Source organism: Rhodamnia argentea, chromosome 11 (assembly GCF_020921035.1).
Source record: "Rhodamnia argentea isolate NSW1041297 chromosome 11, ASM2092103v1, whole genome shotgun sequence".
NCBI classification, from domain to species: domain Eukaryota; kingdom Viridiplantae; phylum Streptophyta; class Magnoliopsida; order Myrtales; family Myrtaceae; genus Rhodamnia; species Rhodamnia argentea.
The window spans coordinates 4710380-4726049 of record NC_063160.1 but is presented as its reverse complement, the minus strand read 5'-3'; the positions used below and the strand labels follow the sequence as shown (position 1 = coordinate 4726049).

Below are 15670 nucleotides of genomic sequence, written 5' to 3'. Positions count from 1 at the left end.
CTTAGTTTCTTAATTTTTCAAATTGTAGCAGTTCACTTCGGTTCGGTTTTCCATCCAAACCGGATCGAACTGAATCGTGCTCAGCCTTACTCGTCGGTAGGTCACATTGCGTCGCCATTTGAGAGTTGAATCTAACGATAACATGCGTCAGCAATGCGATGGCGCGGCAGGCTATCCGCCCATGATTGATCCACCATCTTTCGCACATCCCATTAACGAAAACGACAACACCAACACACGTTTTGCTAGTAATTAGGAAAAAAGAAAAAATAATTTCTGAGGCTGCCAAGGCAATGATTTTTATTTATTACACTTAAAACCAAATGAGAACAGAACAAAACTGCAGCATATTCTAATCTTTCCTTCCTTGATATTCAGCAAGATTATTGTAACTATCAATGAGCATCTCCGTATCTATCGATGGGAATATTGAAGAGTTTAGGAAATGAGTTGCCGTCTTGAGATTTTCATCGATGGTCGATTATGTCTACGGTAATTAATTATTGGCCGTCTCGAACAAATTCTCACCTTTGGAAACTTAATTTGCTCTGCCTACGTTCAACCACTCGTAAAATCTTATACACCCAAATTCTCACTTCTTCGTTCGGTCCATCTCCCTATCTCCAATGGCTTCTCCAACTGTCGATCCCTCATGTCTTGTGATCCAATTCCTAGCGTTCTTTCTCTTGCTCATTGGCCATGCCCATTCGGTCTCCTTCAACTTCTCCGGATTCCACCCGAACACCGGCGACTTGACGTTCGAGGGTGACGCCTTCACGTCGGATGGCGTGATCCAGCTGACACGGAACCAGCTGGACCGTAACATCGAGAGCAGCGTCGGGCGGGCCTCCTACGACAAGCCGGTCCGCTTGTGGGACTCGAAGACTGGGAAGCTGACAGACTTCATGGCCCAATTCAGCTTTGTGATGAAGGCCCTGAACGACAGTTTTTACGGGGATGGCATTGCCTTCTACATTGCGCCGTTTGATTCCTTTATCCCTGCCAACTCGAGCGGCGGCTACCTCGGCCTGTTCGACCAGAGGACGGCGACCAACATGTCTGCAAACAGTATCGTTGCCGTCGAGTTCGACAGCTTCATAAATCAGTGGGACCCAAGCCAAGACCACGTGGGCATCAACGTCAACTCCATCGTCTCCGTTGCCAATGTGTCCTGGAGGAGCAGTATCAAGAACGGGTCCGTAGCCAATGCTTGGGTCAGCTACAACTCCACAAGCTTTAACTTGAGCGTCCTCCTTACTTATGCCAATAACCCCGTTTTTAATGGCAATTCGAGCCTCTCGTACATGGTCGATCTCAGGAAAATTCTTCCGGAGCAGGTGAGAGTTGGCTTCTCTGCCGCGACAGGTCGATTCATCGAGATTCATAACATCCTTTCATGGTCATTCAGTTCAACCTTGGAGGATGGTAAAGAGAAAAGCAGTGATCTTAAAGTTTGAATAAACCTGTTATCGCATGTAAGTGTGTCAAATTTCTTGTACCGCTGTCTAAGAGCCTATTGCAAACCATAAAAACTTTTCTTCAGCTTGCACAATAAATTTACTTTTCCAGAATGTGAACACTTTCTAGTTGTACCATGTATGTATCCTCCTCCAAGAGGAATACAATCTTTACATTTAATTGCTCTAAATGTAGATTCTCAACAACAACAATACTTAATATTAGCTTGATAGTAGTCAACTTCACAACTGGAGAAAAAATTCTCTGTGTATTCAATTTCTTTATTTTATAGAACATCGTTTACTACTGACCTTTTTTTTTTATTTTTTTATCTCTTGCTGCCATAAGGTTTGTTTTTCATTTTTTAACTGGGTACACCCTCTTATGCTACAATGCCTTCTTCCCATTTGTAACTGAGTTAACTCTCAGGTTTTGTTCTTCTCAAGTGAATCTAACTCATTCCACATTGCTCACTCCCACTTAACAAAATCTTTAACTTGCACCGCTTTCGAATATTTTCGGCTTCGCTAGCGTCAATCAAAATTAAATAATGCAATGCTAGAGAATACTTCTGTACAAGTTTAGATGTTCTGTTAGATCTTCTTGAAGTGGTTCTTCTTCTAGTTCTTAATCAGAGTCTGCAGTTTTAGGATTCCTAACTAGTAGCACTTACAAAAAAATTCCCCTCCAATTAAGGGCCTGCATGACAATAATTTTGATCCAAAAAAGTGATTCTGATTAGAATTGATTTTTGCTAATTCTGTTCCTTAGATGAGTTTTAGAGAATTAATACGTATTTGGTAACTATACAAAATTTCTGTTCTCGAGAACAATTTCTCTTCCCTGTTGTTTAAATCAAATAATTATGTAGCTTCTTTGTGAAATTTCATCATACATTTCGAATTAATTGAAGATTAATTCATATTGATTCTCTTATATAACATATTGCATATGATATATAAAATTTTTTCTTGTTATTCCATCTAACTTTCCTGTCATAACGATTCATTTTAAGCTTAAAAAGGAGAGACCATGCTTGGGTTAGTATGTGATTTCATATTAGTTTAGTTAGTTACCTTTTAATTCTCATTTGTCCAAATAGATTTTAGGCTATCATAAGTAAATTTAGTGTGAAACAATGATCCGTTGTTGAATGTGGCTACAATGAATAGATCAATTAGAATATGAAAGTTAAATATGGACATTGATTAAATGCGTTCTTAGCCTGTTCAATCCTTGCATTTAAATGTGAAAAAAAAAATCATGCCTTACGCCTAATAATATTTGAGGTCAAGGGAAAGTGATGAGAGAATTGAAAGGGAAAAGTGAGAGATATGTGACTTCATATTATTTTTTTTTTCTGAAGAGTGATTCTTTTTTCCAGAATCAACTTTTTTTTTATTCTTATTTTTGCTCCAAAACTGTTCTCGAGAATAGAATGAGAATCAAAATCATTTTTGTTTCGGAAAATAGAATTAGAGAATCAAAATTATTGCTATAGGCCCAAATTCCCTAGTTTCCTCCATTTGTTTTCTCAAACAAGATTCTACCATAGCTTTTTTCTAGTATAACATCTTTTCATTGAACGTAACATTATTTGTTCTCAATATTTTTCTATTTTATTCATCCCAGAATTGGTATTAAAAATAATCAGAACTACATCCAATGAAAAGACATTTTTTTGACTTTGCATCTAGTCTGTCTCTATTTTTAAAATCTATGTGGACATATCAAACACAACCAACAACTTTAATAGGCGAGAGATTAACTTTCTTCCCAATCCATTTATCTTCTAGTAACTTGAACTAGAGGTCTTCACATGAGTAGACTATGTTGTTGTATTAACTGCATCAGCCCAAAATGTCTCGAATAATCCTGCATGCATCTTTATACTTCTTGCACGCTCATTTAGATTTCTGTTCATCCTCTTAGCAACTCCATTTTGCTATAGTCTGTTGGAAATCATTCTTATTATGCTAATTTCATTCTTTGCACAAAACTATTTGAACTCCTTGCTATCATATCATTGTCGAACCATAGATAATCAACCTTCAAGCTAGTATGATTCTCCACTTCAGCTTTTCATCTTTTAAAAATAGCAAACACCTCAAATTTATTTTTCAGAAAATAAATCCATACCTTTCTGGTGGATTCATCAATAAATGTGACGTAGTAGCACGAACCTCCAAGGGACATAGGTGTTGGCGTCACACATGTATATACAACAACTCTAATTTCCCCTTTTTGGTCTCTCCTAATCTTCAAAAAATTGACACATTTTCTTTTGCCCAGAATGCAGTACTCACATAGACCAAAATCTATGGTCTTCAAATTTTCTAGTTTTCCCGTTGATATTAATACTTTCATCCCCTTTTCGCTCATGTGTCCAAGCTTCCAATGCCATAATTTGAAATCACCTTTAAACTCAGCAACTGCTTCTTTTTCTCTATTGCTCTTTATCATGTACAATGTTCTTTACTTTGTTCCCCATGCAACAACCATAACACCTTTAACGAAATTTTCCAAGTGTAGTCCCCAAAACTAGTTATGCATCTAGTGTTGTCTAATTGACTTAAAGAGAACAGATTTCTCTGAAGGCCAAGAACAGATCTAATTGAAGCAAAATTCAATATGGCTATAGTATCAATGTCGTGAATAGTATACAAATTGATAATCGTATTAAAATTGAAATTAGAATAGTACAATCACAGAACTAAACATATATGGAATTGCAATAACAGTACTTAAAAGAAATGGAATCGATACAAATAATACTGAGGCCTGTGTTTGACACGGTTTCCTTAAAACAGATTCGTCCCCTCTAGTACGTGCTCGAGGTTTCGTGAACGTCTGTCTCCCAAGATACAACGGTTGGCAGCAAAGAAGCAAGCAAAACACTTCAAGGCTTTCGGCGAGCCCGAACAAAGCGGAACCGAACATTATCGAAAAACAATGCAAATGCTGAGGATAGAAAGGGAGAGAGAGGATTTTTCAGACGACTAAAAAATTTGAATGGGAAGCCATCTACTTCTAGGGTAAGCAGGGGGCGTTTCGGAAATTGAATTATAACGGCCGATTAAATCTGTCGTTATAATATTAATTATGTAACAACAGAATTAATTCAACTCTGCCGTTATAATGTTGATTTCGTAATGACAATGCCATTAATCTGCCGTTATAATGTTGATTTCGGCAACCGTTAGCCCACCTCTCGGTCTTGCATTCGTGTACGCAGGTTGTGCGCCGGCGCCCAAGTTTCAGCTCGTCGGGGCCTGGGATTTGCACCCCCTGTGCCTGTGCGCGAGACATAGTGCTTGTGTTGTGATAGTTATCACTCAAAAGGAGGGTAACTATCTATAAAGCACTCTAAAGCCTTTTTTTTTTTTTTAATGTGGGACTAGAGTTTTTTTACTTCCCACTTCCAACTCAAGGCTGTTCTTTGAGCATCAATTTCTCATTCATTCACCCTTCAATTTATCCCATATTTCCAACACTAATATCATGCAAGTTTCATTGATACCTGTTGGCAGTTTTTGTGTAAACATTACCTTTTCGCATATTTCGCATAATGTCCAAGGTTAATCATTGGAAAATTAAACCTTTCTAAACTTTCCGGTGACAAAATTGTGCATTAACTCTTTGCACGAAGTACGGTGAAATGACGGACCTAAGTCTGGAATCCAAGGCTCAATCGGACTATCAACGCTCAAAATTAAGGTATTATGTCAAGCGTCTCTTCAAGGGTTACATTCACATGTTTCTCCTCCTCTTGATTTTGATCTAGATACTCACTTTTCTTCTTTGGAGTTCTACAACCTTGTTTCAAATCGCCATTCTTTTTGTAATTTCACTGAACTATTTCATGACAAGGTTTCGATTTGCTTCTCCTCTCGAACTTTAATCTACCGTGGTACTAGATCCGACCTCGTTGATTGATTCCCCCTCTAATTTTTGGTATTCAAGGCAGCGCCCAAAGATTCACCTGAGTCTCTTCTGTGAATATTCTCGCTAAGAATCAAATCTTGAATTTCTTGAATCTTCAACTTTGTTGACCAGACAAACTGCTAATTAAAGTCACAGTTACACTCCAACTTTCAAGTAGTTAAAACGAAAATTAAAGCTCTTACCACATCTTCGAATTTGATTTCGACTGAACAAAACTAATTCATGATAATGTTGATGTGATTGCCACAGAAGCACCATCATCCATCTTCAAATTGAAAAGACGATGCATAATACATACCTTGTTTGATGCAGATAGGTTCTCATACATGTTTGACAAAGGCCTCGTCACTTCCGCCGTTTTCCTCTCATGGGTAATGTTGAAAGCGAGTTTTGCGTCAATGTGAGATAAATCCCCTAGAGCTTGCTGATCTAACAATTCCCAACCTTCTTTCTCAATCGAATATGGTTTATGTCCTAACAAAGGCTGGGCAAGTTCTTCTAATACAGCAGATCCTGAATTTGCATATTCTCCCTTCATTCATATTTGTTGCTCCCACTATTTCACCAAACTATGCGCTGATATCAGTTGTTAAGAACGCTTATAGTTGAAGAGAAAAAATAGAGAACAAATTTCTATGCGTGAAACCCTCGTAAAACTAGAAAGGGAAAAACTACGATGCCGCATTAGACAATTTATTCACTACCAGTATTAGTCTAAGTTTTCAGAGTTACAATTTTCAGGGTTATAACTATTAAAGATATTGCCACAATATAAAGCAGAAGTCTAGATACAAGTTGTAGCAGAAATTACATGTATGCCATTAGAAGCAGTTATTTCTTCTCTGCTTTAACATAAAAATTACCAGTAAAAAGCACCTCTAATTTAATATTATTTCGCCTCTATCATTCTCCACAACCTTATTAGATAGGTTTGTATTGCTTTCGGAGCAAATTGTAGTGGTTATTCTGTAGTGAACAAGTTGAGCCAAAATCAAATTGATCGATAAAGCCACCCTTCCCTATGCCTTCGATTATCTAGTGGACAACGAGAGAGTTGCAAAAGCATTCATTGTTAAGAATGACATTCTTTATGCTATCAACAGTAGGTTTGAATTGCTTATTATAAATTCGGTTCGCAAACCAAATCTAACTGGAGTTTGACGAAACCAAATCAAAATTAGACTTTGTCAAAACTCCGTTGCTTTCGTTTTTTTCTCTAAATATTTATTTACTTGAGACCTTCACCAATTCAAGGATGAAGAAGTCAAATAATGGATTAGAAACAAGAGCACTAAATAAGAAAATTAAAGAGAAGCAAAACAAAATGAAAATTCTAGTTCAGTTCAATTTCAAACTGAATTAAATTGAAAAATTCAGTTCGATTTCCAAACCCTTAATTAGTTCGACTCGATTTCTTAATTTTTCTAACCATAGTAGCTCACTTCAGTTTGATTTTCCATCCAAACCGGATCGAACTGAACCGTGCTCAGTCGCCATTTGAGAGTTGAATCTAACGCATAACACATTAGTCGGCAATGCGATGGCGCAATAGGCTATCCAGCCTTGATTAATTCACCATCTTTGGCACATCCCATTAACGAAAACGACACCGGAACACACGTTTTGCTAGTGAAAAAAGTTAATTTCTCAGGCTGACAAAGAAATGGTTTTTATTTATCACACTTAACAAATGAGAACAGGACAAAACTGCAGCACATTCCAATCTTTCCTTCCTTGATATTGCTCACGAGCCATTGAAAATATCATACGTACTCATCGCCGACGACAAAGCACCATGCTCCTTAGGTTTCACCTACGCACAAGCGGTACAATTTCTTCCTAAGAACGGCCTAGGCCGGCTCTGACCCGGCTTGACAAATGCAAGAGGATGCAACTTACTTTTTTTTTTTTAATTTCTAACTATTTTCACACGCAAAGATACCAAGTCCACTTAATTAAAAGAAAAAAAAAACAACACAAAAGTTTAAATAATAGGGGCCGGCAAATTAACCGACATTTTGTGCTACTGTTCTTGGCCGACCGGCCAATATCAATGAGCATCTTCGTATCTATCGATGGGAATATGGAAGAGTTTAGGACATGAGCTGCGGCCAATTGGACCATGTCTTGAGATTTTCATCAATAGTCGATTATGTCTAAGGTAATTAATTGCCATCTCGAACAAATGGACCAAAACATGTGCTCCCTACCCGCCTAACACCTTTGGGGATTGAATTTGCTCTGCCTTTGTTCAATCTGACCAATCAGTAAACATTAGTCTGATTTAGCAATTTTTTTTTTGGTTTTTATTTTTGATCGAGTTGGTTAGACCGACAGAAAAATATTTGATTTGACCTGGTTAATGATTAGGAGTGGCATATGATTTCCAGGATTACGACAACAATATAGTTCAACCACCCCCACTAGCTTATACGCCCAAATTCTCACTTCTTCGTTCGATCCATCTCTGTGTCTCTAATGGCCGATCTCTCATGCCTTGTGGTCCAATTCCTAGCGTTCTTCCTCTTGCTCATCGGCCACGCCCGTTCGGCCTCCTTCAACTTCTCCGGGTTCCAGCCCAACACCGGCAACTTGACGTTCGAGGGAGACGCCTTCACGTCGGATGGCGTGATCCAGCTAACGAGGAACCAGCTCGACCGAAACATCGAGAGCAGCGTTGGGCGGGCCTCCTATGACAAGCCGGTCCGCCTGTGGGACTCGAAGACCCGGGAGCTGACCGACTTCGTGGCCCAATTCTGCTTTGTGATGCATGCCCTGAACAACACTTCTTACGGGGACGGCATTTCCTTCTACATCACGCCGTTTGATTCCGTTCTCCCCGCCAACTCGAGCAGCGGCTACCTCGGCCTGTTCAACCAGAGGACGGCCAATGACACGACGGCAAACCGTGTGGTTGCCGTCGAGTTCGACAGCTTCATGAATACGTGGGACCCAAGCCAAGACCACGTGGGCATCAACGTCAACTCCATCATCTCCGTTGCCAATGTGTCCTGGAGGACCAGTATCAAGAATGGATCCGTGGCCAATGCTTGGGTCAGCTACAACTCCACAACCTTCAACTTGAGCGTCTTCCTTACTTACGCCCGTAACCCCGTTTATAATGGCAATTCGAGCCTCTCGTACATCGTCGATCTCAGGAAAATTCTTCCAGAGCAGGTCAGAGTTGGCTTCTCTGCCGCGACAGGTCAATTCACCGAGATACACAACATCCTTTCATGGTCATTTAGTTCAACCTTGGAGGATGGTAAAAAGAAAACAAGCACTGGCTTGGTGCTCGGAATAGTACTAGGTTCCGGTCTGGTAGCCTGTGTACTAGGAATCGTTTGGTTCATCTTTTGGAGGAAGAAATCTCGGCTTAGCAAACGAGCTTGGGCAGTTGACATGTCGATTGACGGCGAATTCGAGAAGGGAGCTGGACCAAAGAAGTTCACATACCGCGATCTTGCCCGTGCAACCAATGATTTTGCTGAAAAAGGTAAGCTAGGAGAGGGAGGATTCGGAGGAGTTTATAAAGGTTTATTAAGCGAATCGAACACGGAGATCGCGGTCAAGAGGGTGTCCAAGGGATCGAAGCAGGGCAAGAAGGAGTATGTGTCCGAAGTGAAGATCATCAGCCGGCTCAGGCATCGGAACTTGGTGCAACTCATTGGTTGGTGCCATGAAGAAGGCGAGCTCCTCCTAGTTTACGAGTTCTTGCCAAACGGAAGCCTCGATTCGCACCTTTTCAGAGGCGAAACCCACCTGACATGGGCTGTGAGGTACAAAATAGCCCTCGGCCTCGCCTCGGCCTTACTCTACCTCCACGAGGAGTGGGAGCAATGCGTGGTGCACCGCGACGTGAAGTCGAGCAACGTGATGCTCGACTCCAACTTCAACGCGAAGCTGGGTGACTTTGGGCTCGCGCGGCTTGTGGACCACGACATGGGCTCTCAAACCACCGTTCTGGCGGGCACGATGGGTTACTTGGCCCCGGAATGCGTGACGACTGGAAAGGCCAGTAAGGAATCGGACGTGTACAGCTTTGGCGTGGTGGCGCTCGAGATAGCATGTGGAAGGAAGCCGGTGGAGCCGAAGGCGGAACCGGGCAAGGTGAGGTTGGTGGAGTGGGTATGGGATCTGTATGGAAGAGGCCAAGTAGTTGAAGCGGCTGATCCGGCGCTGAACCTGGAGTTCGTCGAGCAGCAAATGGAGTGCCTCATGGTGGTAGGGCTATGGTGTTGCCACCCAGATTACAGCCTGAGGCCGCCGATAAAGCAGGTGATAAATGTCCTCAATTTCGAAGCTCCATTGCCCAGCCTCCCATCAAAGTTGCCGGTGCCGACGTATTATGCTCCACCGATGGATATGTTGAGGTTCTCGTACACGTCGTTAGGGCTCACGGGTTTGGATCGAACTCAGTCTTCTCATACTAGTAGTGGCTCCGCTTATTCATCTACTCAGACTGGTGGATCTGGAAAAGCTCTATTAAGTTCTGTAGGAGCTAACTAGTTTAGGCTTTTGGTTTCTAATGGCCTTTCACTTAAACTTTTTGTTTTTTTTTTAAAGCTTGGAATTGAAGGGTTGTTTTTTAATCCTTCATGTTAATTCTTGCTTTTTACTCTGGGCATGCCTTCAGTAATGTAAAGTGAGACTATGTTTTTCATTTGCTTTTTTTTTGTTTTACCCTGTTAGTGTTCTCCTTATGGGTTCCTACATGTGCAGTTCCTTGTTCACGGAACAATCTCATCCTTTGTTCTTGGCTTGGCAGTGCTAAATTAATTGGGAAGCATGTTTAGGAGTTTAATCAGATCCATTTTGCGAATAAATCGGTTAATCACGCAGCATCCACAACTTGCTCAAAAGTAACATAGACTAGTAATCACACGGATTGCTTAATTCCCAGTTCGATCTATAGAACCGAAAAGCCAGAAGAATCAAGGCATAGATGAAAATAAGTTAAGACGTTTGACCCTATTAACCTGTAGTAATTCCTCTAAGATCCGCAAGATATGAGGTGTTATGAGCGGATCGAAGCTATCGATTCGAATACTTGATTTTTAGTTTCTTGCAATTGTGTTTCAGATAATCATGGCGTCTTTGTCGACATGACCAATCATTGGTTCTCGACCATGCAGGACTTCTATATATCCATTCATGTGGTACTTTATTTGGTTTTCTGATCCAAGTTTTCGAGACGAATCATCGATTTCGCTCATTTCTCGACCCAGCACATTTGTTGGGAAGTTAACAGAAACTTGCCTTTGCCATCTATTTATCATGTAAGTTAAGTCCAGAATCTAGATTTATCTAGCGGATTGCACCTCGAGGATAAACAGCTAGTCATGGAAAGGTTCCCACAGAAGTCAAGATCTTAACGAGAAAGCCTGCAGCGACATGTCCCTTCGTCTCTAAAATGAGGAGCAATCTCACGTCCAGGGTCCCCCTTCAAAAGCTTCTCCTAGACTTGATACCGGCGAGGCCATGGCGAAGGAAGGGTCTATAGACCTTTCCATAGACTGCAACCTGCAAGGCAAGTGAGCTCGAGAGGATCTTGGCGAATGAGACGGATCGGAGCACGGGCGATGACAAAAGAATTGGATGGGGGAATGCAACAAATTGCCAGGATGCGAAAATCACCCCAGAAAACCAAATTCGAACATGACAGTCTGTTAAGGACATCCCAGATTCAGCGACATTTTTGCCTGTTCTTTGAAATCACTTGAAGCATTTCCATGGACTGGGGAACTGATGCCAAATCTGAGTATAGAAGTGATTCCAAGTGGAAGAGCGGAGTAGGAGAAGTAAATGGCAAGATCATACCTGAGCGTAGTGAAACATATTGAGGCATAGAAATCTTCATGAGGCCACATATATGGAGAATGTATACAAACCCTCCCTCGTCCGAGAGAGATTCAATCAAAGTCCAAAAAATCCCGAGCAAATGCATGTTTTCGGTCACAAGAACGACTTGGAAGAAGGCATTCAGATGACTTCGACACCGTCTCCGCATAAACTTTGGGGAAGATCACTGCACCGGCCGCATCGGCCATAATGACAGAAGAAAATAGAAACGGCAGCCTAGCGACGGGTTATGCCGATGGAATTGGCATATTCCATCTGCAAAGCAACAGAGTGTGGACAAGGGAATGTGACAACCCTTCATGAGAGTCCCTGTTCTAAATTCCGATTGTACTCCATTACCATAAACTCGCGTCCTTCAAACTGATAGCAAGAAGAAAAACAAAAGCAATTGGAGATCATCACCTGACTGATGCGAATTAAGTATTTATAGTTTACGAAAAGCAAGCGGTTGTCCTTAATAATAGCTAGAACAAAGAAATAAATCGAACACCGAATTTACGTTTTCCGTCCGTGGGACCTACTCCATGGAGATAGCAACACCGGATTCCACTATAACCATACTCGAGTCAGTCAAACACTTCAATATTTTGACGCAATGAAAGTGATAACTGGAAAAGCTTTCCAAAAGGTAAATTGAATTTGATAGAATGATAACAAAACCATTACATAGGTCGGACATCCATTATATAGATAGGATTCCTTTAGGAATTAGAATTACTCAAAGATAACATTAAACGAATCAAATCTAATTTAATCAAACGGAATCCAAATCAAATATTGCGATTATCTATATCGCTAAGTTTCCTAAAATTAAAAAAACTTCCCGAAATCTATCTAAATGACTCAGAAACGCGAAAATCCATCGTACGTCACGGCCAAGCTGTGAGTATTGTGCACCATGCGGAAACCGATAAATCTTGTTGTAAGATTTGTGAATTCATATTGTTTCTAGAGAAACCGTGAGGGCTAAACACCGCATGAATTATTAGTGTAATTGGGGCCGGGAAATATGATGTAGAACAAGCGGCGTGTGATTTTTTGGAAAAATGTGATCGTTAGAAATCATGTAGATTTCAACGATTTAGGGCTCGCGAGCTCGGATTGCTCTCAAATTTGGTCGGCTCTCCTTAGCTCATTGATATGCTAAACTAAAACCACATTACTTGGACCCAAAATAGAAAACCCCTTTATGGAAACCTACTCAAACTTAAAAAACCTACACCTTTAAACTCAACACATTTTCAATTACAGATGACTTTCGGGATTTCACGAACGAGGTGCCAATAGTAGCCACCCGGTTTCGAGCATCGCTCCTTGAGGATCCGACATCCTTCGGTCCCGAGTTTTTCTAGGGAGGGAGGGAGGCCATCCCGAGGCAAGTCCAGCAACTTCGGGCTTCGTTGGATCCATAAGATCCGGACGGAAGGAGGGAGACTGCTGGATAGTCTTTCGACGATCTGCATATCTTGGATATCAAGATGGATCAGAGAGGACGGGAGGCGAAGTAGAAGATCCTTCTCCTCTCCCACTCCTCTAGCACTGTCGTCGATAAACAAAGATTGAAGGGAGTCGAGAGGGGTAAGCCACTCGCTCACCGGCTGCTTCATATTCCCACATTTCCTTACCACAAGTCTCTGTAGTTTGGGAGACAATCCTCAGATAGTCATAAAGAAAAAAGCTCGAAATGCCGGGAGGAAGAGGTGTTGGAGCTGTGTCCCAGTGCTTTTGTTGTTTTTCTTGTCGTTTTAGTCTTTTACGTTTTGCAGCCAAGTTTGATTTGTTGGGTAGTTAGTTTGTTAGCTATTTTCTAGAAAGTGGAACAAGTCGATTTTTTTTTTCACGTTTGTGTGCGGTTCAAAACAGGTTCCTATTAAGCTTGTACTTAACGGTTTTAAAAGTTAAGGTTTTTAGTCTTCTATTCCATCTCTCTCTATGCAATCAGAAAATTGTGATAGCTGATTATTCATCGGCTTTAACAAGTGGTATCGAGCTTACGTGGGATCTTAAGGGACTGTGAAGTGAGGGTAAGCGAGCCTACAAACCGTAAAGTAAAGGTAAGCAAGCCTGCAAAGACAAAGTTGATGGAGGCGGGATCAAGTGGATTCTACGCAATGGCTATTCCGGTCTTTACTAGGGAAAATTATCAAGCTTGGGCTGTCAAGATGACAGCATTCTTGGAGGGTCATGATCTATGGGAGGTTGTGGAGAATGATTATGAGATTGCTCCGCTTCCAAACAATCCGACTTTGAATCAGATAAAGTTCCATAAAGAGAGAACCACAAGGAAAGCCAAGGCAAAGTCTTGCCAGTATCTTGCTGTCTCACCCTATATCTTCACAAGGATCATGGGATGTGATTTTGCAAAGGCAATATGGGATAGCTTGAAGGATGAATACGAGGGAGATGAGAAGATAAGAAGCATGAAGGCGCTGAATCTCTTAAGGGAGTTTGAGAGACAACGGATGAAGGATTCAGAGTCGGTGAAGGAATACTTTGATAGGCTGATTGAGATAGCTAAAAAGATCAGAGTTTTAGGGACCGACTTGAAGGATGAAAGGCTGGTTCGGAAGAACCCGGTGTCTCTTCCGGAGAAGTTTGAAGCCACCATAGCTTCTTTGGAAAATACAAGAGATTTAGGCGACATAAAGCTTGCGGAATTGTTAAGTGCCACTGCGAGCACAAGAGCAAAGAAGACCGATGAGAAGAGAAGAGCACATAGAGGGTGCACTGCAAGCTAAAGTGAAGTTCAATGATGGAGGCAAAGGGAAGAAATGGAATTAGTCCAAAGGAAATGCAGGTGACTCCAAGTTTGCGGCGAAAGAAGGAAGTTCTAGTGGGTCCGGCAAATGGAAGAAGAACAAGAAGCCTTGTCAACACCGTGGTGGAACTACTCATCGATCCTTTAGATCTTGGAGGAGGCCCGATGCTAAGTGTAGAAGATGTCATAAGATGGGTCACATGGAAGCAATGCGCAAAGAGAACAATCACCAGCAAGCGGGAGAAGCACAGATAGCAGTGAATGAGGCCGAGGAAGAATGCTTGTTTGTGGCTTCCTATTCTGGTTCTCCTATTAAGAATGATGCATGGCCGGTGGATAGTGGCTGTACCAATCATATGACTGGCAATTTGAAGCTGTTTAGGAGTCCGGACAAGTCGATCAGGTCCAAAGTTAGAATTGGCAATGGATAGTATATCGAAGTGCAAGGGAAGGGTACATTGGCTATTGAAGGAAATCGGGAGGTGAAGGCGATTAGTGATGTTCTCTTTGTGCCAAAAATAGACCAGAATTTGTTGAGTGTTGGCCAATTAGTTGAGAGGGGCTATAAAGTGAAGTTTGAAGGAAAGGAATGTCGTATTGATAATGCATATAGCAAGGAAGTGCTGAGAATGCCAATGAAAGACAAGTGCTTCCTGTTCAAGCCACAGGAAATGCAACAAATGGCTTTGAAGTGCAAAGAAGAAAATGCAGAGCTATGGCATAAAAGGCTTGGACATGTTCACTGGAAGAACATGTTGTTTATGCAGAGGAATAGCTTGGCAGATGACTTGCCAAGTTTGGAGGAGGAATTTCCACGGTGCAGAACTTGTCTTCTTGGCAAGCAAGCCAGATTTCCTTTCAAAGGAGGAGGCTGGAGAGCATGTGAGAAGCTGCAATTAGTCCACACAGACTTTTGTGGACCTATGTCCGAGTTATCTCTCAATGGTAGCAGGTATTTCATTACTTTCACAGATGACATGACTAGAATGAGCTGGATTTACTTTACGCAAGCCAAGTCCGAAGTTGTTGATGTGTTTGTGAAGTTCAAAGCCTCAGTTGAGAATCAGAGTGGGAAGAAAATCCAAATGCTCAGGTCTGATAATGGTTCTCAGTATCTTGCTCACAAGTTTAAGTTAAACCGTGAGGAAGTATGCATTATGCAACAATTCATTGCCCCCTATTCACCTCAATAGAATGGGGTCGGTGAGAGGTAAAACAGAAGCATTATGGAAATGGCCGGATGTATGATGCAGGAGAAGATGTTACCTAAGAAGTTACGGGCTGAGGCGGCTAATACTGCAGTGTTCTTGTTGAATAGATTGCCCACAAAGGCCTTAGAGAGGTCAAAACCTTTTGAAGTCCGGTATGGTGTTAAACCTTATGTAAAGAATTTAGAAGTTTTTGGGTGTTTATGTTATACACATGTTCCTCGGGTCAAGAGGGACAAGCCGGATCAAAGAGCCGAGCCTGGAGTCTTCATTGGATACGATCTCCAATCAAAGGCTTACAGGATTTTTCAGCCTATGACGGGGAAGGTGACTGTGAGTAGAGATGTTGTTTTTCTAGAAGAAGATGAGTGGAATTGGATGGAAGAAAAGAATGCGGGACGGAAGAAATCTATAGAACAACAACCTGCAACAACCGTAC

The 15670-nt window shown here is 41.5% G+C and overlaps 2 protein-coding genes across 2 annotated transcripts; both read left to right on the top strand.

The window, feature by feature from the left end:
• The first annotated feature begins 623 nt into the window (after positions 1 to 623).
• Positions 624 to 10014, top strand: LOC115739378 (L-type lectin-domain containing receptor kinase IX.1-like). The gene is made up of 2 exons (XM_030672419.2): positions 624 to 1429; positions 8652 to 10014. The coding sequence occupies exons 1-2, from the start codon at positions 627 to 629 to the stop codon at positions 9910 to 9912; spliced, it is 2064 nt and encodes a 687-aa protein (XP_030528279.1). The 5' UTR covers positions 624 to 626; the 3' UTR covers positions 9913 to 10014.
• Positions 10015 to 13376: 3362 nt separating this feature from the next.
• LOC115733700 lies at positions 13377 to 14003 on the top strand. Its single transcript, XM_030664328.2, has one exon. It carries the CDS (start codon positions 13377 to 13379, stop codon positions 14001 to 14003), a length of 627 nt encoding a protein of 208 aa, XP_030520188.2.
• Positions 14004 to 15670: the final 1667 nt, after the last annotated feature.